Source organism: Mirounga leonina, unplaced genomic scaffold (assembly GCF_011800145.1).
Source record: "Mirounga leonina isolate KUSES-001 unplaced genomic scaffold, KU_Mleo_1.0 Mir_174, whole genome shotgun sequence".
Classification (NCBI taxonomy): domain Eukaryota; kingdom Metazoa; phylum Chordata; class Mammalia; order Carnivora; family Phocidae; genus Mirounga; species Mirounga leonina.
In genome coordinates this window covers 67248026-67265881 of record NW_023270451.1, presented here as the reverse complement: position 1 = coordinate 67265881, position 17856 = coordinate 67248026, and the positions used below count along the sequence as shown (strand labels likewise).

Sequence of the window (17856 nt, the reverse complement as noted above, 5' to 3'; positions counted from 1 at the left end):
CCTGGCCTGGTGGGAAGGTAAGGGGTGGTGGCAGGATGTGGAATCCTGGGCGCTCCAGCCTGTTCCCCATTCTCTCTCTGGGCCTGGTTCATGCAATACCCTCTGCCTGGGCTGAGCTTTAGTCATTCATTCATTCATTCATTCATTCATTCATTCATTCATTCAGAAACCACTTACTGAATACATGCTGACAAATACTGTGCCCAGGATGGGGATACATAGATGAATAACACCTGGCCTATATTCTGGAGGTAAGATGGGGGCAAAAAGTCCTTCTCTCATAGGGCTACCCATTAGCGCTTAGCCCAGCCCACAGCAATTGTTAGCTGCTGCTGACATCATGATCCGAACAGGAGCTTGTAGTCTCGAGACCCTACGCTCCGTCAGGTGTGTCAGCTGGCTCTCAGTGTTGCTGTAGGTACTCCTAGAGGAAAGAGCAGCCCGGAGAGGCGAGTCAGGATCCGGTCCCTTCCTGCAGTTTCTGGCTCTATATAGCATGAATCGTCTTCTCTCCTGGTCTCCAAACTCAGGCCTTGGTCCACCTCCTAGCACCCTCTCTGGGGGCCAGGCAGCTTCTCTACCTCCCTCCCCCTGGTAGGCTCTGAAAAGAGGAGTGGGGAGGCCTTGCTCCTACTGCCTGAGCACCTTCGGGGAGCTTGTTAGAGATGCAGACTCTTAGCCTTGCCCCCCGGCCTACTGGATCTGAACCTACATTTTAACAAGACTCCCAGATGAGTTATACGCATGTTAAAGTCTGAGACGCACTCTTCCAGGGCCTGCTGGCCTGAAAGTCCTACTTTCAGCAGAGGAAAACGAAGGGCTGGTCTTCAGGAAATGCCCCCAGCCCAAGGCGCTCAGATACTTCCAGGATCAGGGCCTCAACTCTCCCTGCTGTTGGAGACACCCCCCCCCCCCGTCTCTGCCTTTAGGCCCCTCTCCCTCCCCAGGAAAATGAGTCCTGCTAAAGTTGACCGGGTTCAAGTATCTGCAGATGACGCCCACTGACAGGGCTCAGCTGTGGGTCTTCTGTGCCCAGCAGAGAGTAGGTGCTGAGCTCATGTTTATGAAACTGCAACCCATTCTTTGCATAGGAACACAGTTCAGTAATCGGGTAAGAACCGACTAGGTGGGGCACTGACTGCCTCATGAGTTTCCGGTCCTCTCTTCAAGCGGAAGCCAATGTGCCTGTCAGGGATGTGAAGGAAGTGACCCCTGCTTGGATGGGTCTGAACCCCCTTCCCATAAAGCGGCAGGAGCAAATATATGGGACACACATCCCTCCTTCCCACTCTCTTGGAAGACATCAGTCATTGATTACAGCTGACTTTCTGGCATGACCTTGGAATCCTTCTCTCCATAGCACCCCAGGGAGTCACTATCAATCGACCTCATGGCACTACTGGAGATCTTTGCCTCAGGTCTTCCCCTGGGAGCTGCCCTCTACAGATCAGGCAAGATGAGACAGGAGGCCGGCCTGTTCCTAGCGATGCCAACTGCTCCCACCCTCCCACTGGAGTCCCCCAAGTGGGTGTAGTGCTGCCCCTGGGGGTCTGCCCTCCCCAGATGAAGTCTAGCCCAGACCTGTCTTGCCTCCACAGGCCTCTCTCCCTAGGGAGCTAGGAGACCACATGACTGGCCACCACGGTGGGCCTCCAGAAGGCTTCCGATGCTCTCACACCCTTTACGGCTCAGGATCAGGCACTGACCTCTCCTGCTACCCTGTCAAATGGGAAGGCCCCCACCAGGCATGCACTGTGGTGTCCCGGAGTATGCCCCTCTGACCCCAGGGTTTTGGTGGACATGAGGGGGGTCTAGGAAGCGCCCCCACATAGGTGTTCCCATTTCCCCCCTGGCATGGTGGCCTCCAGCGCTGGGATTCCTGCCGTGGGTCAGGGGAGCGCTGCTCCGTACGTGGTGGCTGCAGCACCCTGCTCCCCTCGCGCCGCCCCGGCCCCCGACCCCACTCTGTGGCCCCCACCCCTCAGGCGCCAGCACGCTCGCCATGTCAGCGGGGAGGAGTCGTTTTCTGCGGCACGTTCTCAGGTCTGCGAGTCGGCTTGGCTGCGGAGGCACCTGCACACACGGCCAACCCCTGCCAAGCTCTTCCGCTTCCGCGCGCGAGGTGCAGAGCCCAGCTCGGAGGGAAGGTGTCGGTGCGGAGCTTCGGGCCGGTTGTGGTCTCCCGCAGGCCAGCGGCGGCCGGGCCGGCGCCCGCACCAGTCCGCGCAGTCAGGCCCCCGCGGGCTTCCCGGCTGCGTGTTCAGCGCGTCCCAGGCGCTCAGGCCCGTGGGCGGGCTCCCGCCCCCAGCCCTCTGCAGCCGGACCCCACTGGGCACACGGGCATTCGGCCCCGGGCCCTGGGCTCCCATCTGGTCCGAACCCCACCGGCTGTCCCGACGGGAGGCGGCCTCTAGGCCTCTGGGTTTGCTCGCTCGTTCCCGTCACCGAGACGGTTCCGGGCCCCCCCGACTCCCAGCTGTGTCGGGTGCGGGGCCCCCCAGGCGCAGGGGGCCGCCTGCCCCGCGTCCTCCCCGAGCCGCACCGGCCGCTGCTGAGCCCCGGCTCGGCGCTGGGCCGCGCACGACGGCCTGACAAGTACCGCACTGAGTTCTGGCATCACCTGCAGGTGCGGGGGGTGCCCCACGAGCCTGAGGCGGGCGAGGGCAGCCTCCGCCCTCAGAGCCGAGGCCGCGAGCACCGCGCTGTTCGGACTCGTGGACGCGACTCTCAGTTCCACATTCTCTACCAGCACCAACGCCTCCTGCTAATGACTAATCCGGGGGACATCCATCTAGCGACTCAGCCTTCGAATGCCGCCTGAGGCTCGGCAAGAAATTCTCTGAGTCCCGAACTCCGAGCCGGGCGCTGCAGGGCGGGCTGGGAGAGCACTGCCTGCCAGGGCAGCTGCCTGCAGTGGCTGGGCGGGGGAGGCTGCCGGGCCGCCTGCCCCATCCACACCACTGCCTCCTGGAAAGCCTGAGGCCCAGACGCTGCTGCCCACGGCCAGCTGTGCGTTCGAACAAGAACACCTTCCCGAGTCCAACAGAGGCACCGTGGAGATGAACTGTGGCTTTGGCTTCTCCTGCTTCCACGCAGACAACTGCGAACGTGAAATGTTCAGGCCTCTGTCCCCGGGCCGCACTCACCTGGGCGGCTGCAGAAGGGCACCGGACACCTGCCCCAGAGTAGAGGGCGAGCTGGCGTCCTCGGCCCGGGCACCCACATCACTCCTATGGATTGGGGCCGCCTGCTCACTGAACCGCATCAATGTCACCCACTCTCAGGGCACGGAATGACTCCATCGAGCTGGGATGATGGATCTGTGTTGCCAGGGTGTCAGCAGCCAACGCCCTCAGGCAGCAGGGACAGGGACTGTGGCCTCCTGCTGGCCTTGTCCAAGGTCCGGAGGCGGCCATGATGGAGCTGGGAGGCCCCCATCCTGCCCGGTGTGGGGTCCAGTCCCAGGTTTAGATGCTCCCACAGAAGTCCCTAGAGACTGTGACACCCTCACTTTCCCAGGACTGTTTTTGGAAAAAACGTCTTTTGAAAGACCCTGGCACCAAGAACAGCCAAAACTAGGGTGACATAGTTCTGTCATTTTGGGGGGTGGGGGGGGAGGGGCCATCAAGGAGCCTTCTGGGGTGTTGATGTTTTACTTTGATCTGAGCGGTTGCATGGAGGTTATGAACATCCATAAGCTTTATACTAAAGATTTGTGTACCTTAAAGTTACACATTAACTTGAGAAGGGATCTGGGAAGTATCTTATGCAGGCCTTCCCCACCCACACTGGCTGCTTTTCCCCAAAGGGGTGGTGGGCCCTCAGCGGGTCAGCAGCCAGGGCTGGCGAGATCAGGCCTGAGCTTTGGTCTTGAGCAATGTGTGGCCGCACACGCCACTGGAGCCCAGGCAGGCAGTCTTATTATTAAGAGTTCCATGGGCTAGCAGAGGGCTTTGCTCAGTGTGCCCCCTCCACCAGACCCGTTCTTCATTTGGCAAAACCTGTTGAGTCACCTTGTCATTGGAAAACCTCCCATAACGTTCCTTGGTAGACTGAAGTGCTCCTATTTGAGATTTCTCTAACCCTAACTCCTAGGAAAAGATGTTTCTCTCCTTTGAGCTCCCACACCACCTTATTAGTAATGTAACAAACATCTATTGACCCACCTCCCAGACTGAGAGCTAGAACATTCCTAGTAACTTAGGTTCCCTGACATCCTTCCTTATCCCACCTGGAGAGGACCACTATCCAGATTTTGGTGTTTATCATCCTTCTGCCTTTTGGTTTTGTACTTTAGTACATATTTCAAAGGTGTCCATGTGTCCCAGTTTGTTCAAAAAAGCGCCAGTTTATGTTTGTGGCCTAAATATACAGATTTAAATGTCCCTTTACTCTCTCAAACACATCCCAGAAGTTAAAGGATCAGTCAGTAGATATGTGAGCAGTGTATTATTTGGTTTCGAACTTTAGAAAATGGCACATAGGATATGAAGTCAGCTGAGATGTCCTTGTTTCTAAGATTTATCCGTGTTATTCTGTGCGGCCACGATTCACTTTCATTGACTCCGACTTCCTTGTGTGGATATACCTTGCAGTGTCTGGGGTGCCCAGTTGTGTGTTAGTAGGAACTTAACTCCAGTGACCGTTCTTGCACATGACTCCTGGAGGGGGCGGTTCTCACATGTGCACGTAGCCCTTGGCCGCACAGGTAGGAGGGAACTGCTGGACCCTGGGGCAGGCACGCTGCCAACTTGACAAGCTAATGCCACTGCATGTGGACATTTTTACGGATACATTTTACCTGTATCACTAAACTGGGTTTTCCCATCACCAATATCTGCTGTCCTCAGTAGACTATAGGCCCAGGACCTGAGGGCTGATTCCTCTCTCTGAGCACTTAGAACAGTGCCTGGAGCTAGGAGGGAGGCGCTTGGTAAATGCTAAGTGCCAGACTGCCCGGCAGTGGGCTCAGGGCAGACACCTTCCTAGTGTGACAACAACTTGAGGATGTTGCTGCTGGTGCCGTGGCATTCTGTACGTGCCAGGCCCTGCAATGGCTCCGCAGGGGGCAAGGCTGTGAGTATTCTGCTTGCTGGACGGGTCGCCTCCCTGCACCCAGGCAAGGGCACCCTGGCTTCCTTTCACTGAACTAAGTCCTCAGCTCGTCCCTCAGGTCCCTGGGGGCCAGGCCCACCAAGACGGACACCCACCAAGGTGAGAGCCATGATGCAGAGAACATAGGCCAGGGACCAGTTTTCTATTCTTGGCTCTGCCATAAATAAGCTGGATGACCTTGGGCAAGTCACTTTGTCTCCTTCCTCCCCTGATAAAATGAGTTTGGACAGTGATAGCTAATTCTTGAACTTGAGAACTCATCAGGATCACCAGGGAAACTTGTTTAGAGTGCAGAGTCCCAGGCCCTGGACCACAGGAATTGAGGGAGTGGTTCTGGAATGGGAAGTGATACATGCAGATTTGCCTGATAATGAATAAAAAATTGGAAATGCTCACTGATGGTGAAAAAATTGGTACACAGGGAATTCTACTAAGCACTCCGAACCCTCAGCTGTTACCTACAGGCAACCACTTTTCATCATCTGTTCTAGATTTTCTGGTGGTTACCATCATTGCTACACTCATTGCTACACAACAGGCCAGTTCTTGTTTTACCAATCCCATCAACATTACCCATTGTCCTCCTGCTGTGATGGACGGTTCAGTCACACCCCCACCCCCACTCCCAGGGGGGTCCTGGCCCTTTTTGGAAGCTGCATTTTAACGAGCACCTCGGGTGATTCTTAGCTAGCTGGTCTACCAGCAACACTTAGAGAGGAACAGGCCTAGAGAGGCTTCCGGTAGACACTGAAGTTCCCTCAGACCATCTCTTAAGCTCCTGGTTCGTCTGCTTGGCTTCTAGAACTTGCTGACAGACCCTTTCCCTATCTCTGGGAGCTCTGAAAGGCTGGGCAGGGGAGCCACGCTGGCAACCACACCACTCCATGTTGGTAATGGGTGGAACTACTCTGCCCTGTCATCTTGCTACCCTAGCTCATTGAGTGTCACCTCCTGTCCTCCAGTTGCATAATTAGAATGAGCAGATTTCTCCTTTAGGGACTGGGCAGAGCTCTGGCTCTAGCGGCTTATTGAGATTCTGACTTCTTCATAACCAAGAAGTGGTGTATTCAGACAACAGTCCATACAGAAAACAGGCATACACCAAAACTAAGCTACCAAGGACACAGCCCACAGACATACTTAGCGGGAGAAGGCAGGCAGGGAAGAATCCATCCTGCAGATCTCCACCTATGTAAAACTTAAAACCAGGCAAAACCGAAAAACAAAAACCTAACAAAACAGAACCCATCTACCAGGATAAAGGTCAATGGAGGGGTCACCTTCGCGGGGGACAGTGACTGAGCAGCAAGCCTGAGGGGCTGGTGATGTTCTATTTTTTGATTTGTGTGTGTACACGGGTATGTTCACATTGTGAGCACCTGAGCTATAGCCTCGTAATTCGTGCGCTTTTCTGAATGTGTACTTCCTTACAAGTGTTCCCAATCAAAAGAGAAGGAAGAAAAACCAAGCAGCTCTCTTTCTTCCTGCCTAAACAAGCCCTTCCCCAGGATGGGCCCAGGCAGGCAAGGGAAGCCGGAGATGGGGCTCTCATCTGCGAGGCTGGGCCTGGGTTGGGGGAGGAAGGCTGGCATCCAGAGCGTTGATCCTGCCACTCACGGAGTGTTTCAGAGCTCCAGCCTGGAGCCCCACAGAGCAGAGCAGCCTGCTGGGTCAAGGAAGTGGCTGGAAATGAGGCCCAAGCATATTCCCTGGGAAGGATGACAAGATACTAGCCAACCAAGACTCATATGCTTTCTTCCCCACCTGCTAGCAGCCCAAGCTGTCCGGGGGGAGGGTGGCGGATGGGACCCCAGCCCGCCTCCCCAGGCTGCTAGCCAACCCAGTGTAAATATTATTATACTCCTACGCATCTGAAGGACGTTAATTATTAAAACACATGCCACCCAGGGTAGTGCACTGTAATTAGGTTCAAATTAAATTAGCATCCTCTTGTAATTAGGACATCAATAACCACTCTTGAGGCACCAGCTCCCCAGCCCCTCCCCGATGCTTCCTAACATGGGCTAATGCAAGAAAAGGGGTCCACTGGCTCTCCCTGGGATGCAGAAATAATCAAAACCATAAATAAAGTACAGGCAGTTGCACAAACCCTTCCCTCCACCCCCGAGTCCCCACTGCCCACCACCTTCCCTACTGGTCCTGCTCGCTGGCAGGGAGAAGGTAGACGAGGGTCACCAGGGACGGTCTTGGGTGGTGCTACTTTCCCTGGTGGCTAGCCCAAACCCTGGGCTCTGATGCATCAGTCCGCAGACACTGGAAAACTTCCAGAGCCTGTCCAGAGCTTAGCAATGCTGCTTTCCTGCCACCTGTCAGCTCTTGACTCTGACCTCCTCTATGACACCTTCCCAGTCCCTGGGCCGGGGCCTCAGCTGCTTGTCCTGGCGCACTGCCCACCGCCGTGGCTCGTTACGGAGCTTTCAGCATCTGCTGACGGCTTCAACCTGGCCTGCACGGCCCCTGAGAGCCCATGGAGACAGCCTTGCCACCCACTGACCCAGTTCTGCCTGAGTCTTAATCGGTGCTTGGTGGCTGGATGATCGGTGCTCAAGAGGTTTTGGGGTTCAAGTGGAAAGGTGGATGGGGGAACATGTTTCCTAACTCCAGCGGGGGAAGGAACTCCAGAGAGGCTTTTGGCGCTCCTGGTGCAAGTGCTCGTGTTGACTGTTCTCAACTACGGACAAAAGGCAAAGCCTCCGATGCACCCACACGCTGAGTGCTCCCTGAAAGTCTGCATCCTACGTGCCTGGCTCGTGTCACCCCAGTCCCAGCCCTGCCCACGACAGACCCCAGGACCGCAACAGACGTGACGGGGAGGAACTAAGGGGAAGTGGCGGCAGCAGCCTCCAGCCCCGGGAATGGTCTGGTCTGGGTTGGAACCAGCACGGGAAGAGAAAGAAAAGAAGTAGGAAGGTTCGGGCATCATTTCAATTGCAGAGCCACGGAGGGCTTATCCTTGGGCGCAGATGTAACCAAGGTAACTGTGGAGACTGCGAGCCGATTTCAGACCCTTTTGTGAGACAGCGGGCTGGCATCTTGCCCCTCTGCCTGTTGCGCTCACGGGGAGTACATGCCGACCTGCCTCTTAACCCCCCCAGGAGGTAGAGAAACGGGTGAGGCGACCATTCTCTTCTCCATGACTAGCCTCCACCACGCATGACAAGGAAACGTGAGACCACCGGGAGTGGGCTTGCCTGCTGGGGGCAGGACAGCTTCTCCAGGCGTGAGACAGACCGGGACCTTCACACTCCTGCGGACTTCTTGGGCCCCATCAGGGGCTGTACGAAGTCATGGCAAACATAGTTTTCTGGACCATAAAGGGTCTGATTCGAGGACCGTAAGCTCTCGGTCTGGCTAACCCAGAGGGATTCCCGGGCAGGTAGAAACGGGAGTCCTTGAGAGGAAGGGAGCACACAGATTTTTGGAGCTGTACAGACACCACTGCCCCACTCAGCTCCCCCCTTAACTAGAGTGCACCCCGCGTTCAGGAAGCACATATCCTTTTTCCTAAGGACAGGTTCTCGGTAGAATCCCATGTGAACTCTGGGCCTCAACAAGTGGGTGTAGGAGAATTGCCAGGAACCAGAATTTTCTGGGGCCTAGGACCTTGGTTTAGGGATGAGAGCTGGCCAGCCAGGCCCCACCACCTCCCGCCTTTCCCCAGGGTCAAAGGACTGATCTTACATGGCGGCTTGGAGCCCCACCCCAGACTGGAAATGGGGGGTTGAATGTGGGGCCGCAGGAAGGTGTGCCATGTTTCACAGGCGTATGTGCCTAGGAAGGGCAGGGCTGCACAGATAAGGCTGCGGGGCTGAGGAGAACAGGCAGATCCCCTGACACCGTGGTGACCTCGCCATCACACACCTACTCTCTCTCCCTGGCGTTCCCCCAGTAGCACAGCAGCTTCCTCACTTCCACCACAATGGTTGCTCTTGAGCCTTCCCCTCCTCCAGGAGCGGCCTGGGGTTTCTGAGGTCTGTGGCCAGCTCTACCTCGAGGACCTGGGGGATACCTCATTAAGTCAGAGCAGGAGCTAACCCGGAGAGACAGGGTCTCCTTGGCGAGCAGCCGTGACCCCTCCTGAACCCACCCTTGTCCTCCAGCTCCATTTCCCAACGAACACACACTGTGGAGGGAGCGGGGCAGGCACTGAGGCCCCCAGCCTTAACCCATGTTGTGTCAGTTTTATCTGGTGTTAATCTTTACTCCAGCCACAGCAGGAGAGGGAAAGTTCCCTCTGGCCCCCTGCTGGGGCTCCGGCAGAACTTGGCAAAGGACAGTACCGGCGACTCTCCGCAGGGGCCTGGTGAGACCGAGCCCAGCCTTCCATGTGTGGCCAGTCCTGGGCAACTGCTTGCCGAGCTGCTCGAAATCTCCAAGGTCCTGGAGGGCGGCCATGAGCAGTGGGGGGTCTGGACTGATGAGTCAGAAGATCTCCAGCCTTCTGCCTGACGGCCACGGTGCCATCATGCCTCCCAGGGCCCAGGAGTTGCCTGCGACTCTGAAGAACTGCCCTGCTTTCCTGACTGGCTAGGTTTCTAGGGCTGAGGCCAGGTATGCAGATGACTGTGTTGAGGGTCATCCAAGTGCCCAAGTCTCCTCCTGCTGGGGCTGTCGAGATCCCACACTCTGGACTCCACCATGACCAATAAGTTAGGCTGCAGACAGCAGATACTATTTTATTGGGCCTCGAAAGCTTTAAATACAGAAACGGGGAGGGCTGGCAGGGGCAGGTGTAGACACGCTGGCATCTGAGAAAGGACGCATCAGAGGAATCACATAATCAACAGCTGGACAGAGAGCTGGGAAGAAGGGCAATCTGGGATAGAAGTGGGGTGCCAACTGGCAGCTGGCCTTGGGTGTCAGGATCATGCCCTACGTTAGGACAAAGTCTTTCATGTTTCTTCCTGATTTGAGGACATCTTTAAAGAAAAACCAAACCCCCAAATAAAAACACACTATCAGCTGGAAGAGACTGTGGACGGCAGTACCTGTCATCTCAGAAGACAGCGACCTGCTCCTGAAAGCCTCGGGCTCCCCCACCCCACCTGTGTCCAGATGCCGCCCCACAAGACATTTCCATACACTGAAGCAAAGCTGGACCCAATCTACACCCCTGATCTGGGGTCTGGAGCTGAAAACACCCTCCCTGCAGAGGAGGAGGTACTGGTGTGAGCGGGGCTGGGGGCCAGACCCGCTTCCCTCCTTAGCGGCTGTAGCCAAACTCATCAGCGTCATCAGCCCGGAAGTCTCCATAGCGCCACAGGTTCAGCTGTGAGAAGGCAGAAAATGACCGTGAGGGAGGTGGGACCTGCTGGGACCCCGGGACTAATAAGCCCTCTTTTTAAGCGTCCCCTGGAATCCTTGAGGTACAAACTCACCCTGGCACTCTTGGCTGACTCCTGGGCATTCAGGTACTCTGTGATCTGGAGGGACAAGGGAAGAATGGGGGGTCACAAAGGGGTTATTTGCAACTGAGCAGCCGGAATGACCCCGGAGACTGCCCGGGTCTGGTCTGCATCACGCCCTTGCTCAGCGGATGACCAGCTCCCGCAGAGTGAAATCCCAAGTGCGTTGTCTCACTGGCCTCCTTGCTGTTCCTTGACTCTCTGTGCTGGTTGTTCCATCTGCCTGAAACGCTCTTCCCCTCAGGTCCACCTGGCCACCTGTCCTGCTCCTTCAGGTCTTCGATAAAGCATCACCAACTCAATGAAGCCTCAAATGACCCCATTTAAAATGCCAATCACCCCTCCCCCACACTCTTGATTCCTCTGATTTCTATTTTCTCTTTTTCTGTTGCATTTATCTATCAGTCAATTTCACTGATTTAGTACATATGTTTTTGTCAACTCATGCTTGACTGTAAGCTCCATAGGGCAGAAATGTTGTCTCTTGTTCACGGAAATATGTAGACCCTCAATAAATGCTTGCTGAAAGAATGAATCAAAGAATGAATGAACACTTGTAGGGTGTTTATCTCAGATACTGGGCAAAGGAATATTCTAGACACCGGAGACATTACAGGTAGCTTCAAGGAGAGACAGTGAGATCTCATGCATCTACAGGGAAACTTACGATAGCTCCCAGCGCAATCTCAAGACACTGGGGGTCTCTAGTGAGAGGACTAGGGGTGTCACACCTCTCCTGTCCAGAGGAGACAGAGTAGCAATTCACACTGGGGTCTTGTTCCAAATGAACCACGACCCTGCACAACCAGTGCCACAGACCCAGAGACTGCAAGAGAGAGGGGTCTGGGACAAGGCGAAGCGACGGGCACAATGGAGAGAGAACGGAGCTTTCAGCACTGCCGCTCTCACCTCTCCTCTCAGAGGGAGCGTGGGGAGGAGCGGGGTGCTGCACGGACACAGGCTTCCCACCAGCCCGTCCTGAGGGCGAGGTGCCCGTCCCAGCTCCCAACGCTCAGTAAGGAAGACAGTGCAGGTGGTCCCCACGTATCGGCTGCAGGCCCCTCACGGTCCGGCCCGTGAAGCAGTGAAGCCCGTGACACCCTCCTCGTCTCACGATGGGGAGACTCAGGCCCCGCCCAGCTCCACATGCCGGGGGCTTTTCAGACAGGCTGGAGGGGCAGTCCTTAGGCCCTGTCCCAGCCGAGTCTGGCTCTGGGGGGCACTGCCTGCCAGCGGCTGGCTCCAGACTTGGGAATTGCACGTTAGAGAGAAGGAAGTGATAAAGGGGGGGAAGACGCAGCGACAGGCTGTGGCCCTCTCCAGCCTGCTACCTGGGGGCACCGCAAAGGGACACCCCCCACTCTAGCTTATAGCTGCATTCTCAGCCAAGCCTGCAGCCAACTAATTTGGGATGTAATTAGCTTTTTTTTTTTTTTTAAACCCCAACAAACCCAAATCCGTTATCTTTTTCCAGCAGGAACAGCAGGACGGAGGGTTCCCTGCTCCATCACCGGCTCTTGGTGCAGCCCCGGCCCCCTCTGCGGTGGCGGGGGGTGGGGTGGGGGGGAGACGCTAGCAGCCTGCCCCCACATCACGTACCACTTTCTGGAACTGTTTCTCCTTGCGCACTTCCACCATGACCAGTCCCTCCTTCACCAAGCCCAGTCCCACATCCCCCTTGGAGTCGGCAAACTGCAGGGTGACGTGGGGACAGCCAGCGCTCAGGTGCTCCACGTTGAGCAGGCACTGAGTGTTCTGGATATCCCGCACCACGCTGTCCACGGCGTCTGTCCGAGCATCCTCCTGGAGCAGAGACATGTGCAGGTTAGCGGGAGAGGGAAGTGCGAGCTTTAAAGACAGCCACCTGGGCCCCAGGTCCTGTTCATGGGCTTCCAAGCAAGTGTCCAGCAGGTGCCAGCATCTCATTTCCTGCTCACATCCTAACGAGGAAGGAAACAGCCTCTGGACAGGAAGTGCCCCCTCTCCCTGTCCTGTCCCTCCCCGCCAAGCCTATCTGCATACATCCCAACCTTGTCGCCCACCTGCCTTGTGTTTCTGAGAAAAAGTGGCTTTTGTCCATCCAAAACTAACCGTCCACTTGCTGCCTGGCCCCCCTCACCCCCACCCCTGCAGCACTGTGTCCCAGCACCGTGACCCCTTACAGTCCCAGCTTTTGTGCACGTACTGTCCCCTCAGGCTCTCTCCATGCTTACATAGCCCTACCCTTAGAGACTTCCCCTTGACCTATTTTGTCACCCTCTTTGGCAAATTTCATGAGAAGGCAGAGAACGTTCTAGGGCGCAGATTTCTACCCTACCATTTGCTCCTTAGCACCCTGCATCCAGCAGCAGCTCCATGCACGCTGTTTAGACTGCTGCCCTGAGCACCATGGGCCTTGCTGGTGCCCAAGCCAAGGGTACCCGCCAAGCCTTAAGCCTGACCTCCCTGGGGAGCTGGACACTGCAGACCTGGCTCTCTGCTTCGGGAAATTGGGTGGCTCTGCAACCCTGAGCCCATGTTCTCCTCTCTGGATGCACATTCTGGCTCAGGTTCTTCTTTGGATCGGGGAAGGCCAGCAGTTGCCAAGGCTTGCTCTCTTCTGCATCCTGTCTTCTGCACACTTGCCCTGTACGCACCCATGGTTTTAGCTACCAGTCTGTGATTCTAAGTCTTCTCGCTTTCCAAACCGAACACCATCAAGCTGCGCCTGGAGCTCCCATAGCCCCTGATCTGCTCCTTCTCATTCTTGCATCTTGGCCAACAGCATCATAGCCACATGTAAGAAATCCTGTCACCTTCTGTTCCGCATTTCCTGCCCCCACCCCCAGATGGCGCTGAGACCTGGCCCCCTAGGGTGTGGCCCGGGCTTGGCTGTCACTGTCTCTAGCCTGGACTTCCAACTGCCATGATCTCCCACGACTCCGCCCAGTCTCCGACAATGGCCCCTGAAGGAACTTGCAGAACCAGATTTGACCACGTCACACCTTTGCTGAAAACCCTGCCCCCACCCCCCAGGCCATGACTTAATCTTTCCATTCTCCTCTCCTATTACTGCCCACAAGTTCCTGTACTCCCAACTGTGTGGACCAGTCTCTGCCCCAAGTGCCCTGGCCCACTGGGCCCATCCATCTAAAGAATCAGCTCAGACGCTCCAATGCCATCTCCTCTGTGTACCTTCCCTCAACTTCCCTGGTTACTCCCATCTCTTAGGTCCTGTCGCTAACAGACATCGGTCAGTGTTTCCATCTCCTGGCAGCCTGTTAGGTGTCATCGGACAGCCCCCTTTGGAAGGAGGGAAGGGAGGGAGGGACGTGGGGAGATGCGTAGACTCACGTCTTGGGGCACCTGGATGAAGGCAAAGGCATACTCTGTGGCTTGAGCAGGCAGCACACGAGTGCTGAAGGCAGGTGGCAGGGTCCCCAAGCGGGTGGACGGCAGGATCTCCCTCTGCAGAGGACATGTCAGGCCAAGAGCATTACACACTCGACGCCCCCTTGCTCTCACAGGATGACTCCTATGGCCGGGCCTCTGGAATTCTAACTCAGGCCCCCACCACGACTTGCTCCCACTTAGCCCCAGTCAGTGACGCCTTGGGGGAACGTGCCAGGTTGGCCCCTGCAGCAGGCGGGCAGCTGTGGCTCACAGCTTCTCAACCTGGGCCCGGGCTTGGCACAGCTGGTGGCTCTACTAAAATGATCAACTTGGTCACTGGTCTCTAACCACGATTTCCATTTTTCTCCAGTGCCTTCCCTCTGTGACATGGGTTCCTTGAATACTTTCCCAGAGGCTAGGGGGAGCTCTGCAGGGAAAGCACACGGAGACAAGGGTTCCGACAGTCCCGCAACGTGGGCAGGACCTCTTTTGTGTATCCCCTGGTGGCAAGTTGGGAGCACGGCCCAACTCTGGGCTTCTGTGCGACCCTTAACACTAGTCCTTGGGGAGAGCGGACAAGCATCGTCACACCTCAGGAGTAGCATGGTTCTGAACTACAACTTTCTCTCCCGCTTGCTGCTGTGCCCACAGGGAATCTCCCAGAATTGTTAACAGACTCCCAGGCCCAGTCCGAGGGGGCTTTTCTCAAGGGTGCTAGTCACTCTGCCCCCTTGTGACTTCCCAGCAAGCCTTGGTTTGGGGATGCGCTGGGGATCAGCACACAAGCACCTGGTCAAGCAAGACCAGGAGCCGTGGGGTGTTGGCGGCCTCCACGGGCCCTCTCTTCAAAGAAGCTGGGCAGAAGATGAGAAGCCACGGGTGTGGCTTGGCACTCATCCTTGGGGCCTGGAAAGGAGACTTCAGAGTCCAGTGGCCTGTTCCACCAACAGGAAAGATGCCTACATGCTCACCATTCTGTCAGTCAGGGGTTCAGAGCTCACAGGGACTTGACCTAGGGGACTGCTGTGCTGCGGGCCCCTCCTTTGCCTACTCCTCCACCTCCAGGTCCCCCACACTCACATTGCCATAGTCAATGTAGAAGACGTGCACTTTGGCAGGAGACTCGACTTTTTCCACTCGGGCACGGTACCTGCAACGGCAGCGCAGGCAGAGCTCAAGGCACAGCCCTGACGAGTCCGGCCTCCCTGGAGCCTTAGCGACAGCAGGGCAGGGGCACGACACTTCCCTGCCCAGGGGTCAGGGTGGACACCCACGGGTGTCACAGAGGGCAGTTCTCAGACTCCATGAAGGCCCAGGCTCGGGGCACGGTGGCCCTCATCTAATGGAATCAGAGCACAGCTGGGAGCAGAGGGAGGGAGAAGGGAGCGTGTGGAGCAGATTAATGTGTCCTTGGGGCATAAAGCAACAAGACTAATGACCAGATTGATGTCTGCTGTTTAAAGCGAGCACACTAGACAGCAGCTGTAATTAGCCGGCAGATCTGTCTGGGAGGCCGCGGTAGGGAACACATCCAAGTCACTCTGTCACCCAGGGAAGGCCATGGGCCCTACTCCTGGTAGATCAGACATAGTGACCTTCTTGCAGCCTGTGAGTGCTCCTGCTCATGTCCTAGACAGCTAGGGTGGAGGGTCGGGCGGCTGGCCTGGGCTCACTGAGAACCAGCCTCTGCCCTCCCTGCCCTATGTGACACCATTTTTCCTGTGTGAGGTGAGGGCTGTGTTGGGAGAGTCTCAGCCAGGCACGGTTCCCCCAGTAGAGCTTCCCAGAATGAGGAGAGACACCGCTTATACACTCAAGGCTGACTGGGCTGCCGGCAAATCACAGGCCCCAGATGAGCTTGGGCAATGAAGAGGGCCACACTGGAGAGCCGGCCAAGGTCAACCACCACCGCCCAGTGGAAACCAGGTTGCTAAGGCAAATGCCTGAAGTCTACTAGGTAGCTCGGCAGGCCTGTGGTCCTGAGGACAGACTGGCTACCGCTCCTGCTTAAGACTCTTTGCTCCGCTCGGGTCCAAGTGGCTTACCATTCTCCATCGACAAACTTGGCAATGCAGAATTCTCCACGGCGGGGCGCATAGGAACCTTCGACAGGAGGGTGGCTGGCGATGTCATTTCGCATGTTCTCCATCAGCTTCTCCAGCTGGGTGCCTGCAGCGGGGGAAGAGGGAGTGAGCCCTGGGTTGGGGAGCAGGCAAGATGTGGTATTGTGTAGGGCGCCTCCGGCACTGGCCTGCCCCGTTCCGCAGGGAAGTCCCCTGTGGTCTCAGCTCAAGAGGCTCACACTGTCTTCAAAAGTGGGACGGGGACCTGCTGACACTTCAGGCCTCAGAGGCACAGAGTCTTCCTTCCAACCTCAGCTCTCCAGTCCACTGGCCAGGGCTGTGGAAGCTGCTGGGAATGTTCCTGGGCTCCACTTAAGGAGGTGGATGAAGCGCGGGGATGTGGAGCAGGGCCAACCAGCCTCGTCCAGGGTGAAGCGGGCCAGCTTACACCTGTTCCTACAAGGACCGGCCTGGCCTGGGCCACAGAAGTGATGACTGACAGCAGCCACTCTTTGCCAGTGTCTCCCAGGGGCAAACACGGAGATGAACGGCGGGCCCCATAAAACCCTGGGCAAGGAAAGGGCCTCAGACTCTGAGCCATGGAAGGTGTGGAGCAACTCAGGGAGCAGGGCCCAATCTCAGTGTATTCAAACTTGACTACTCTGACCTTGCTTACCATGTGAAGTATGTGCAAAAGCAAACTTTGGTACTGCCAGGTTGGGGTTCCAACCTCCAGCCCCAACTCAGTGCCCTCTTTGGTTGGGCAGGGAGAGAGTCTCCTTCTCAGCCTGTCCTTCCTGAATCCCGAGTCCCTGCTGCTTGTCAGCTGGTAATACCAGGTTTGGCAACACCCAGGGTCCTCTCCGGTTCCCTTCCTTGCTCCTTTCTGTTGTATAACCCGCCCCCACTCTACTAAGCATCAGTCCCCAGTAACTTCACTTTTCCATCCAACCTGGCCCTGATTCTAGCTCTCCATTAGGCCTGTTGTGCCCCCTTTGCTCTCGGAGGTGAGGGTAGCTGGGTTCGTGGGATGTGGGTATGGGGTTCTTCTTTCCACCTCCGGGGCCCAAAGCCATCCTGTAACAGGTGCCTAACACATGTTGGCTATTGGTACACCTGTATGTTCCTTGTCTGGCTTATGTTTCTGCCACTATGCTGTGAGCTCCTTCAGGGCACAGACCATTGCTCACTTGGTTCTGTTTGCTCTTGCAAGGCCTAGAAAATCCCTGGTGCATGCAGGGTATTTAAGAATTCAACTGTATTCGGGGCACCTGGGTGGCTCAATCGGTTAAGCATCTGCCTTCGGCTCGGGTCATGATCCTGGGGTCCTGGGACTGAGCCCCACATTGGGCTCCCTGCTCAGAAGGGAGAAGCAGACTCCTGCACCCCACCCCGCCTATGCTCTTGCTCTCTGTCAAGTAAATAAAATCTTAAAAAAAAAAAAAAAAAGAATTCAACTATATTGAAGATGCACTCTACATATGTGCACAAAGATGTGTCCACTCCTGGGCCTCTGCATGGGCCACTGTCCCAGCATTCATGAGCACTGGTCTCAGAACAGGGACTTTTAGGAAGCAGCTGCCCTTCCCCCACCTAGCAGTAAACCCTCTACACAAATTCTTTCTATACTTGGTCTATTTTTATTTTTTATTTTTTTTGTTCCAAGGCAACAGAAGCAGACTTTGCCTCCTGCAAACAGGTCCTTGCACAGAGCCTGGCTGGTCATTTACAGCTAATGGCAATGCTTTCATCATTTCATTAGATCCTTCCTGAAGGCAGGCTTTAATTAAGAGAAGAGACACAGAGCAAGAGGATGTCCCCCAAGAGAGGATGAAAGGTTTCAGAAGAGGGAGGCTACAGATGCTTAAGTTTATTTTCAT

The 17856-nt window shown here is 56.1% G+C and overlaps 1 protein-coding gene across 1 annotated transcript in view; it reads right to left on the bottom strand.

Moving 5' to 3' along the window:
- Positions 1 to 9796: 9796 nt before the first annotated feature.
- The window catches only part of SND1 (staphylococcal nuclease and tudor domain containing 1), a 407329-nt gene continuing 399269 nt past the window's right edge, over positions 9797 to 17856 (bottom strand). Inside the window, exons 19-24 of the mRNA XM_035021050.1 lie at positions 15959 to 16082; positions 14994 to 15063; positions 13875 to 13988; positions 12141 to 12344; positions 10515 to 10559; positions 9797 to 10405 (exon numbers count right to left, since the gene is read on the bottom strand). Of these exons, the coding sequence (XP_034876941.1) occupies positions 10340 to 10405; positions 10515 to 10559; positions 12141 to 12344; positions 13875 to 13988; positions 14994 to 15063; positions 15959 to 16082 (623 nt within the window). The 3' untranslated portion in view covers positions 9797 to 10339. The remainder of the gene's footprint in view (positions 10406 to 10514; positions 10560 to 12140; positions 12345 to 13874; positions 13989 to 14993; positions 15064 to 15958; positions 16083 to 17856) is intronic.